Here is a 12012-nt window from a genome sequence, read left to right on the forward strand (position 1 = left end):
AAATTAATAAAATTGCATGTAACAAAATTTGAGTGATTTAATTAGTTTACTTAAAAGTAAAAACTACTTGAATGTAATAGTAAATATAATTTTCCTAAAAAAAAAAAAACTTGAAACAAAGTGAATAAATGAGTATGTGGTCTTTATAATAAGTAATCTTTTTACTTTGATTGGAAGTATTTTTTTTAGTTTTATTAAATAAAATTTTTTGTTGATATTAAATTAAAATTTAGGATTTCAACTGAATAATAAATATAATCATTAATTTAATTTATTAATTAATAATTAATAAATTTAGATGTAACAAATTAGAGTAATTTTTTAAGTTGGTCCAAAGTATCATTTTTTTCAGTGCATGCAGGATGCAAAACGAACTTCAAGAGTCACAAAAAGCAGACACAGACACACACACACACACGCAGTGTACAAAACAAAAGAGAACAAAAACACATTTTCACTTACAGCCTTATCAATTGTTCAAGTAACCTTTGTTAAAAGTCGAACGCTAGACACTCAGATATGTTTGGTAAAACAACACCCGTTATATTGCAGTGCAATACCGCCGCACGCCAGTAGATGGCAAGATAATACAGCACATCCTCTCTGGAACCTCAATAGGTGTTTTATGGTGCTATTTTAGTGTCACCAGAACCTGAACCTGAAATCATTATTACTTGAAAAAACAGTCTGTAAAATCCTCGCAGGTATGCAAAAATTCGAGTTAAAATTCAGGTTCAGGTCGAAATTCAGGTTTGGGTCGCAATTCAGGTTCGGGTCGAAATTCAGGTTCGGGTCAAAATTCAGGTTCGGGTCGTAATTCAGGTTCGGGTCGAAATTCAGGTTCGGGTCGAAATTCAGGTTCAGGTTGAAATGCGGTTCATCCGGGATATGTAGGATGAGCAAACAAACTCAGAGCTAATCGAACTGCATCTGGCCAATCACACAACATATCAGAGGTCATTGGGAGGCGCGTCTTTCTGCTAAATTTCCTGTAAGAGTGCGGTCCCTGTTTGGCGTGTAAGTAGCATGTAAGCAGCATGAAAGTGACCACTGTGCCACCCAGAAATGGCACCTTGTGGCATCTGCCACATAATCATGACAGTGTGGCCAGTGCTGCGTGACTGTGGTCTCCGTTGTCCAGAAACGCCGCCTGTCTCTGCTGACAGACATCTAAAGAGTCTTGGGTGACTCTGCGTATCGGCCACTCGCTTCAATCATCCCAACGAGCTCCGAATCGCCATTTGGTGGTAAAGGAAGAGAGAGGTCGGATGTGTGTGAGGTGGTGGCTCATTTCAGGGCATTGTTTTTAATCGCTCAGGTTTTCAAAAGATCATTTCAAACCGACCTCAGTAAAATGATAATAATAATAATAAAAAACGAAGTTTCAAAAGGGCACTTTCGTTGATAAAGGGCAGAGTTGGTGGTGCTTTAGCACCACCTGAGGTCTATGTGTGCACGCCACTGTGCATGGGTAAGTGTGAGTGTTTTCGTGTTTATCTGTACTCGTTCTCTGGTATGTTCGCTTTAGTCATCCGTGTTGTGTCACTGTAGTGGTTTGTGGTGTCGTCTAGTTTAGTCATGCCTCATCGTGATCGTGCTGTCCGTGTGTCTTCTATTATATTAACATAGTTAAGTTAATGTTAAATGTGAAACCCCTTATATAAAATGTTCTTCTCAGCAAGTGTGTCCTCCCATTGATAACACTTCACCCCCACGTCATAAAACAGATTTATTACAGATTGTTCATCAGTGAACGTTCATCACGCCATCAGCGTCATTTAAACCACTGCGAGCGAGTGACATCGCATTTGTAGGATTCGTGGAAATGAAAATGGTTTATATTTTTTGTTTGTTAATTTATGTTGAGTGAACGATTCGGAGCTAACCGACAGCTCCAAACTACGAGTTCAGGATGCTGTTTAACGATTATGTCGGGAGCCGCTCGGCTGACAATCTAGACTAACAATAGAAACCAATACAATGCGAAATATACTACAAATTGCACAAATACTAAATGCGATGCCACTTGGTCGCAGAGGTTTAAATGACGCTGATGACATGAAGGAACATTCACTGATACCATACATCTATAATAATAAACGCTTTAAATTTACAGTGCTGTCATTAATGGTCTACCACTGTAGATTCACGTACCCTCCTATAATCGTAATTCGACGTTATCGCTAAACAGTATTCTGAACTAGTAATATAGAGCTGTCTAGCTGGATGTCGGCTAGTATTTCACTCAACATAATTTTCAAACAAAAGTTATGAACCATCTTCATTTCAACAAATGGCGATTCGGAGCTCGTCGGGATGATTGAAGCGAGTGGCCGATACGCAGAGTCACCCAAGACTCTTTAGATGTCTGTCAGCAGAGACAGGCGGCGTTTCTGGTGTTACGTACCCCGTCTAGGTAGGGACTAGTAACAGAGAAAATGATAGTGATGAACCGGTATATGATAACCTGTGACGGCCAAATGTCCAAAAACACCCACAGAGACAGCCCAAATTGAATAATTGAAAGATGTTTTATGTAGTATGTAAAGATATGAGATGTATATTGAATGACATGAATAATAACACCAGGTAACCTTCAGGGTGACCCTCACTGAAAACGGAAACGAACAACAAAAGAAAATCCACTCTAACACAGGGACTACTAATTAACCCTTCACAAACCAACGTTAAACAAAAACACAATGTCTCTCCTAACTCCCTGATTAGCCAAACACACAGAACCAAACCCTCAAAACCAGAAACAAAACAGCCAGTCACCCTTACTACTGGTGCAATAGATATATATACAGATATATACAAATATACAAATGTAAACAGCAACTAGAACAAACCAACAATCGAATTATCAAATCTCAGAACTCTCAGAACAAGCACAAAATCGATGCGTAGCCTGCTTCGTCCATGTCCAAATCCACCTTTTATGCTTCTTTTCCATCGTCCTCAGTCGTCACGGTAAGCCGCATCAGGTGTGGAAGGTGAAGAACGGACGGCCCCTGTAAACAGTCTTAAAGGGGTAGACTCACAATAGACACAGGCATAGCAGACAATGACAAAATGCACAACACACAATATGACTGAGGTCATAACACTGGACAACGGAGACCACAGTCACGCAGCACTGGCCACACTAAGTGCCACGATTATGTGGCAGATGCCACAAGGTGCCATTTCTGGGTGGCACAGTGGTCACTTTCGTGCTGCTTACATGCTACTTACACGCCAAACAGGGACCGCACTCTTACTGTGCGTTCACACCGAAAGCGATAAAATCGCTCTCCGTCGCCGAGTCGCCAGCATCGCGTCGCGTGGGGGCGTGTCCAACATCACGCCTGCATGCAGCACGTGACAGATATGCAAATCATGTTTTTAAAGCAGGACGCAGTATTTATTTTAATCTATTGATTACAGGACACACGATTATAAAGGAGTGCGTGTATAAAACATAGTGTGTGTATAAAACACATATAGTATATAAACCTAAAATGTTTATGTATTTTTTTTTACTTTTTACCCCAGACCCGAAGATCAAACAGGAATTTAAAAAATCATAACCAATAATCGGGTTAGCGTCGCTGGGTGTCGCTCACTCTCATTGAAAATGAATGACTTCCGGTTGCCGTGTCGCTCTCGTCGCTTTCGGTGTGAACGCACAGTTACAGGAAATTTAGCAGAAAGACACGCCTCCCAATGATCTCTGATATGTTTTGTGATTGGCCAGATGAAGTTAGCTCTGAGTTTGTTTGCTCATCCTATGTATACCGGATGAACCGCATTTCAACCTGAACCTGAATTTCGACCCGAACCTGAATTTCGACCCGAACCTGAATTACGACCCGAACCTGAATTACGACCCGAACCTGAATTTCGACCTGAACCTGAATTTTAACTCGAATTTTTGCATACCTGCGAGGATTTTACAGACTGTTTTTTCAAGTAATAATGATTTCAGGTTCAGGTTCTGGTGACACTAAAATAGCCCCATAGTGTTTTCCTTTTTATCTGAGACGTTTGGTGGGCGGGCGTAGTTAGGAGAAAGTGCCCCAACAACCAGCCCCTACTGAAATGAGATCCTCTCAATGCTATTTAATCTTGGCGTCAGACTCCGAGCACGAGAACGTCGGGTCAGACTAGTTCAGATTGTTCTTGACTTCGGAACTTATAACAAAAATGGAATTTTGAGCTTTCGTTGCTGCTATCGTTATGGGCGCGTACACTTCTCATGCGTTGAACGATGTCTCTACCGCGGGGTTATTCAGATTAGCTCAGTCAGTTGGTATGTTGCCCGATATTGGCATAGACGCCACTTTAATAAAGTATTCAGGAACGGATTCAGCAGCAAAATTACGCGAGTACTCCAACCATCTACGTGTCCTCAGCACTGCCAATGGCTACCTGGAAAAACTGGGTTCTACTTTGATGAGCTACAGTGGCACAGTTAACTCCGTGGGATTAGGGGCTCTGGTCATCTCCTTCATGTTGGAGCTGGCGATACGTTCTGCAGAGACGGACAGCGACGACACCCTGAACATGTTACGGCGCGAGTTTGCGGAGGAGAAGGCGTCGGACGTGAGAGACTCTATGCACGAGTATATGAAACGACTCGGGATGCATTTGCGTGATCCGGTGAAGGCGCTAGAAGACACTGAACGTCTTGAGAAACAGTTAAGCGGCCAGCTGACCCGTCTCAGGAACTCCATGTTGCACGACAACCAGATGAGCTCGCGCTCCATGAAGCACTGGGTGAACGGCGCAGCGTTCCACTCTCAGATGCTCGTGCACGCGGCCAGACTCAAGACGACCAGCACCAACTCGGACTTTGATGTTTACCTGAACTCTGTTAGCGCTGTGGTTGACATGTACCGAAACGATCTACGAGATCTGTTAAATAAGTACAAGGACTACAAACGGTCTACGATATCGTTGGATGAACCTCATCTTGGTGAGGATTCTTTAGAAGAGAAAGCCGAGATGAAAGATGATGAGACTAAAACGTCTCTGAATTTTTATTATTTTTATAAATTCAGTGAGTTTACGCCTAGTTGTAATGACTTGTTCACTGAATATGTCAACTACATGTTTACTAATTGGAACCAGATCAAAGAGCTGAACGATTATTTCACCAACATTAAGGACAACATGAGGGAACTAATAACACAACATGATACTTTCAACGTGTGAAACCTGAACACGTGTAGGGAGCAGGTAAAACAGTAACTAAAGTAAAGCTGAGTTGTAAACATTGAAGTGGAAGTGTGTGTAACAGCAGTGTTAAATGTGTGTGGGGATATGTTTTGGAAAAGATGGAGTGTGTGTAGGACTGTTGTAGGTAGATTTGTGTGGTGCTGTATGGTGAGTGTGTTGTACTAGCAGACTATAAAGTCCCTGTGATTATGTAATGTTTTAAATCATAGACAGTTCAAAGCACATGAATAATAATCATTCCATCATTTATTTCTCTGCATAAAAACATGTTCTCATATCTCAAGGTCCAACTCTCAGACTACACTGAACTGATGGAGGTCTAACAGAGACATGAGACCAAGTGGAAGCTCATTCGATACACTGGGCACTGGAGAAGAGTCAGTTACATTCACTGTCTGCCTGTATCCCGTTTGTGCCTGTATTTCACATGTGCTTGTATTCCATATGCACCCATATTCCATATGTACCCGTATTCCATATGGGCCTGTGTTCCATATGGGCCTGTATTCCATATCTACCTGTATTCCATATGGGCCTGTATTCTGTATGTACCTGTATTCCATATGAGCCTGTATTCTATATGGGCCTGTATTCCATATGTACCCGTGTTCCATATGGGCCTGTACTCATAAAGAAAATAACCAAGAACTAACTTTACTTTTATTTGCTTGATTTGATTTACTTCTTAAGCCATTTTATGTGATTAGTGAGAAATAATTGAATATTAAAATAATAAAAATATACTGCTTGATAACTTTATATCTTCTGAATCACACTTTCAGTCAATAAATGTGTTTATTTCACTTGTTTCAAAACGATTAGCACAGTTAACACAGCCATCCATGTTAGAGGAGTGCAGTGTGTCTGCGTAGATAAGTGTGGGTATCTTGTGTATACATTAGATACTTAGGAGTGCTACTCAACAGAAACGCAGAACATCAGATGATTTGAAATACAGCAAATGATTGTCATTTATTCTTATATTGATCATTATACTTTTTTTGCATGATTGGTCATTTTTATACTTTATTTGCATGATTGGTCATAATTATCTTCATGCATTTATTAAAATAAGTTTGATTTGAATTATTTCTTTATTTGTGTTTGTGTGGTTTCTCATGCAGAAAATGTAGTTTCAATTGTGAAGAATATGGCACAGAAAATTTTACTTGAGCTAAATTGTAATTTCCGAACACATTTCAAAGTTTATAGTAGCAGTGTGGTATTATGTTAAAGGCTTTGAGGACAGGGTTAGGTTTGTGGATGAAAGAACGTAGATTTGTGAGTAACGTTTGTGATATTGAGATGAATGCCATCATCTACCAAGCCTTGATCTGTGACGTATTTACACTTGAAATCATGAAGTGAGTAGAAATTTTAGAAGCGAGCAAAAAAAAAACTGAGACATGCGCTGAAAACAGTGAAGTGAATGCACTTAACTGTGCAATTCTTGTTTCTCTGGCTGTCACTGTTTTTGCTCGGTTTTCTTGATTTTGCTGTGACTTGCTCGATTTAAACTTATCATTGCGCTCTCATATTAAAGACAGCAATCTCACTCCATATGAGCCCGCCCCCAAAGTTCCAAAACGCCCCTTTTCAAAACTAGTGCAAAAGAAGAGACGAAGTTGTCGTGTTGGGTTCTTTTAATAAACAAAATAAGGATGAGACCGGGTTTTCCATGGCTTCATTTTACTTGCATGTAGTTCAACAATCTCTAGCCTTATTCCATGTGCATCCCTATCAGACACATATGAATTCCCATGAGACATCCCCCTCTAGTGTCTTGGCCCGTGATTGCACATAGATTACACCACATCTCCCCTCCTGAGAATTGTTTAACTAAACATTGAACTCTAGCTTAATTTGTGTTAACCTTACATGTACCTTAACATTACATTTATCACCATTGTGTTTACTTCCAATAGGCTTCTGTCCTGGATGCTTACACAATATGCTGACCGCTGTGAAACACATTCTTACTGAGAGAAAGTTACCTTACTAGTCCCTCATAATTAGGGCCATCTTTAACTTAAACTGCAGGCCACTGAAATTATAACATATAACAAATTACCAATTAAACTTCCCCCCATTACATCACCATGTCACATAGACTAACATCCAACATAACATCCTACAACATTTCTCTTTTTTCCACTCAAGCTTCACAAGTCCAGTCTTTCCGGATTGATGACAGGTCTGCCTGACCTGGTGAGGATGATTGGAGGAGACACTTGTGACCTCTCACTGGACACCGCAACAGTGTCTCGGGCAGTGTCGGGTGAGTCTGCTTCGGCAGCTTGGTCCTGTGTCTTGTCGCTGTTGTCAGGCCCCATAGGCACCAGGTGGCGACGATTTCTCCTTATGCTGGTCTGGGGTCCACTGATCAAGTAATATCTGGGTGTCGCATGTGCAGATGTGATGGTACCTGGTGTCTTGGAGTCTGTAATCCACACTCGATCTCCTGGAGACAGGTGAGGGAGATTTCTCGCCCTGTGTCTGTGGTCGTAGTTCGCGTCCATCCATCTTCTCACTCTCTCTCTGCTTTGCACCGATCGTAGGTCTGGGATGGCTGGATCGAGCATAGCAGGAAATGAAGGCACCGTGGTGCGTAGCCGCCGGCCCATGAGCAGCTGGGCTGGGCTGAAGCCGTTGCTCAGGGGAGTGCTCCTATAGGCTAACAGTGCACGGTAGGGATCAGACGCTTTTCCCAGCAGGTTTTTGACGGTTTGGACGGCACGCTCTGCCTCACCGTTGCTCTGAGGATATCTTGGGCTGCTCGTCATGTGCTCGAACTCATATTCTGCCGTGAATGCTGCCTTTAGGGCGCCTGAAAACTGCGGCCCGTTGTCTGAGATTAAAGTCTCAGGTATGCCATGCCTGGCAAAAATGGACTTGAGATGCACTATGACATCAGCACACCCAGTTGGACTCAGCTGCGCGATCTCTATGTACTTAGAGAAATAGTCCACAACAAGTAAGTAGTTGGTGTTTTTCAGTGTGAACAGGTCGGCTCCAAGCTTCTGCCATGGCCTGTCTGGCAGCTTGGTTGGCATGAGAGGCTCAGTCGGGTTGGTCCGTTCTTTGATGCATGCAGCACATTTCAGCACCAGCTCTTCGATCTGGCTACTGAGCCCCGGCCACCATACTGACTGCTTAGCTCGCTCACGGCACTTGACTATGCCCTGGTGCCCCTCATGAATCTTCTCTAGCACACCATTTCTCATCACAGAGGGGATCACTATTCTAGTGCCCTGCAGTAACAGTCCATTGTGTGTGCTGAGGACGGCTCTTTCAGCCCAGTAGGGTCTTACCAGAGAGTCCAGTCTGTTGCGGTCTGGCCAGCCCTCCGCGCAGTATCTCATCACCTCGGAACAGATACTGTCAGCGCTCAGCTGATTGCGCAGTTCTGACAGGTAAGCCTCGCTTGCTGGCAGATTTGCCAACACAGAGTCTACGTAAATGTTTGTCTCTTCCATCAGGCCATCACCATCCGTCACTCCACCAGGCTTCAGCGGAGCATGGGAGAGCGTGTCTGCAGTCATGAGGCTCTTCCCTGGAATGTGGGTGATGGTGTACCCGTATCTCATGTGTCTCATCCTGAATCTCTGTATTCTAGGAGGGAGTGTATCCAGTGCTTGTCCACCTAACAGGCTCACGAGGGGCTTGTGGTCGGTCTCCAGATTGAAGTGAAGGCCGATGATGAAGTTGCTGAATCTTTCACATGCCCAGGTCAGGGCCAGCGCTTCTTTTTCCACTTGTGCGTACCTCTGCTCCGTGCTCGTGAGTGCTCTGGATGCCTATGCCACCGGGGCCCAGGTGCCCTGCTGTTCCTGAAGAAGAACGCCACCTAGCCCGTATAATGAGGCGTCGGCTGAGATTTTCAGGTTTTTGTTTGGGTCGTACAGCTGCAGCACCGGGGTGAATGACAGCTCCTTTTTGAGACTGGTGAACGCTTTGCTTTGCTCTGGGCCCCAGTACCACTGGTTCTTTTTCGACAGCAAGTCCCTCAGAGCTTTGTCCATTTTAGCAAGGTTGGGCACGAATTTGCCTAGCTGGTTCACCATGCCCAGGAAGCTCCTGAGCTCACTGATGTTCTGTGGCGGATCCATCACTCGCACGGTGCGTGTCTTTTCAGGGTCCGGGGTCACTCCCTCTGGCGAGATGACGTAGCCGAGGACCTTCACCTTCACCTTACAGGAAATTTAGCAGAAAGACACGCCTCCCAATGACCTCTGATATGTTTTGTGATTGGCCAGATGAAGTTAGCTCTGAGTTTGTTTGCTCATCCTATGTATCCCGGATGAACCGCATTTCAACCTGAACCTGAATTTCGACCCGAACCTGAATTACGACCCGAACCTGAATTGCGACCCGAACCTGAATTTCAACCTGAACCTGAATTTTAACTCGAATTTTTGCATACCTGCGAGGATTTTACAGACTGTTTTTTCAAGTAATAATGATTTCAGGTTCAGGTTCTGGTGACACTAAAATAGCCCCATAGTGTTTTCCTTTTTATCTGAGACGTTTGGTGGGCGGGCGTAGTTAGGAGAAAGTGCCCCAACAACCAGCCCCTACTGAAATGAGATCCTCTCAATGCTATTTAATCTTGGCGTCAGACTCCGAGCACGAGAATGTCGGGTCAGACTAGTTCAGATTGTTCTTGACTTCGGAACTTATAACAAAAATGGAATTTTGAGCTTTCGTTGTTGCTATCGTTATGGGCGCGTACACTTCTCATGCGTTGAACGATGTCTCTACCGCGGGGTTATTCAGATTAGCTCAGTCAGTTGGTATGTTGCCCGATATTGGCATAGACACCACTTTAATAAAGTATTCAGGAACGGATTCAGCAGCAAAATTACGTGAGTACTCCAACCATCTACGTGTCCTCAGCACTGCCAATGGCTACCTGGAAAAACTGGGTTCTACTTTGATGAGCTACAGTGGCACAGTTAACTCCGTGGTATTAGGGGCTGGTCATCTCCTTCATGTTGGAGCTGGCGATACGTTCTGCAGAGACGGACAGGGACGACACCCTGAACATGTTACGGCGCGTGTTTGCGGAGGAGAAGGCGTCGGACGTGAGAGACTCTATGCACGAGTATATGAAACGACTCAGGATGCATTTGCATGATCCGGTGAAGGCGCTAGAAGACACTGAACGTCTTGAGAAACAGTTAAGCGGCCAGCTTGATCGGGCTCCAATCAGTAAAAATGTAGTTGACATAGTCACGGAACAAGTCACGACAATAAGGCCTAGACCTCAGAGTCTTCAGAGACGTCTTAGTCTCATCATCTTTAATTTCGCCTTCCTCACTAGAAAGATGAGAATGAACTCGACGGAGAGGTTCATACAACAATATCGTAGCCCGTTTGTAGTCCTTGTACTTATTTACCAGATCTCGTAGATCGTTTCAGTACATGTCAACCACAGCGCTAACAGAGTTCAGGTAAACATCAAAGTCCGAGTTGGTGCTGGTCGTCTTCAGTCGGGCCGCGTGCACGAGCATCTGAGAGTGGAACGCTGCGCCGTTCACCCAGTGCTTCATGGAGCGCGAGCTCATCTGGTTGTCGTGCAACATGGAGTTCCTAAGACGGGTCAGCTGGCCACTTTGAACTGTTTCTCAAAACGTTCAGTGTCTTCTAGCGCCTTCACCGGATCGCGCAAATGCATCCCGAGTCGTTTCACATACTCATGCATAGAGTCTCTCACGTCCGACGCCTTCTCCTCCGCAAACACGCGCAGTAACATGTTCGGGGTGTCGTCGCTGTCCGTCTCTGCCGGACCTATCGCCAGGTCCAGAATGAAGGAGATGACCAGCGCCACTGTAGCTGATCAAAGTAGAACCCAGTTTTTCCACGTAGCCACTGGCAGTGCTGAGGGCGCGTAGATGGTTGGAGTGCTCACGTAATACTGCTGCTGAATCCGTTCCTGAATACTTTATTAAAGTGGCGTCTATGCCAATATCGGGCAACATACCAACTGACTGAGCTAATCTGAATAACCCCGCGGTTGAGACATCGTTCAACTCATGAGAAGTACTCGTGCCCATAATGACAGCAGCAACGAAAGCTCAAAATTCCCTTTTTGTTATAAGTTCCAAAGTCAAGAACAATCTGAACTGGTCTGACCCGACGTTCTCGTGCTCGGAGTCTGACGCCAAGATTAAATAGCAGTGAGAGGATTTCATTTCAGTAGGGGCTGGTTGTTGGGGCACGTTCTCCTAACTACACCCGCCCACCCAAACGTCTCAGATACAAAGGAAAACACGGCCTATTGAGGTTCCAGAGAGGAGGTCCTGTATTATCTTGTATTCCGTATGTACCTGTATTCCATATGTACCTGTATTCCATATGGGCCTGTGTTCATAAGAAAAGAACCAAGAACTAACTTTACTTTTATTTGCTTGATTTGATTTACTTCTGAAGCCATTTTATGTGATTAGTGAGAAATAATTGAATATTGAAATAATAAAAAATATACTGCTTGATAACTTTTTATCTTCTGAATCACACTTTCAGTCAATAAATGTGTTTATTTCACTTATTTCAAAATAATTAGCACAGTTAACGTAGTAATCCGTGTTAGAGGAGTGCTGTGTGTCTGCGTAGATAAGTGTGGGTATATTGTGTATACATTAGATCAGGGGTCGGCAACCTTTGAGACACGGAGTGCCAACTTTAACATGTCTAGTCAATGAGTGTGCCGAGTAGCGAACGTAAGTTGTTGAGTGGGGGGGGGAATGTAAGCGGGGATGTAAATGGACACAATTATATCGAAATTAT

At 43.8% G+C, this 12012-nt stretch overlaps 1 protein-coding gene across 2 annotated transcripts; it reads left to right on the forward strand.

The window, feature by feature from the left end:
* The first annotated feature begins 4035 nt into the window (after window positions 1-4035).
* LOC143521300 (uncharacterized) lies at window positions 4036-6306 on the forward strand. Of its 2 annotated transcripts, none has more exons than XM_077014024.1 (2): window positions 4036-5223; window positions 5508-6306. In XM_077014024.1, the coding sequence occupies exon 1, from the start codon at window positions 4222-4224 to the stop codon at window positions 5197-5199; it is 978 nt and encodes a 325-aa protein (XP_076870139.1). In that variant the 5' UTR covers window positions 4036-4221; the 3' UTR covers window positions 5200-5223; window positions 5508-6306. The 2 variants fall into 2 exon arrangements, with proteins under 2 accessions (XP_076870139.1, XP_076870149.1); XM_077014034.1 differs by having other exon boundaries at window positions 4037-4960.
* The last annotated feature ends 5706 nt before the right edge of the window (window positions 6307-12012 follow it).

This window comes from Brachyhypopomus gauderio, chromosome 1, assembly GCF_052324685.1.
Source record: "Brachyhypopomus gauderio isolate BG-103 chromosome 1, BGAUD_0.2, whole genome shotgun sequence".
Lineage (NCBI taxonomy): Eukaryota > Metazoa > Chordata > Actinopteri > Gymnotiformes > Hypopomidae > Brachyhypopomus > Brachyhypopomus gauderio.

Coding starts and splice junctions, on each gene's coding strand:
- LOC143521300 (XM_077014024.1), top strand. CDS start 4,222: ATGGGCGCGTACACTTCTCATGCGTTGAACGATGTCTCTACCGCGGGG.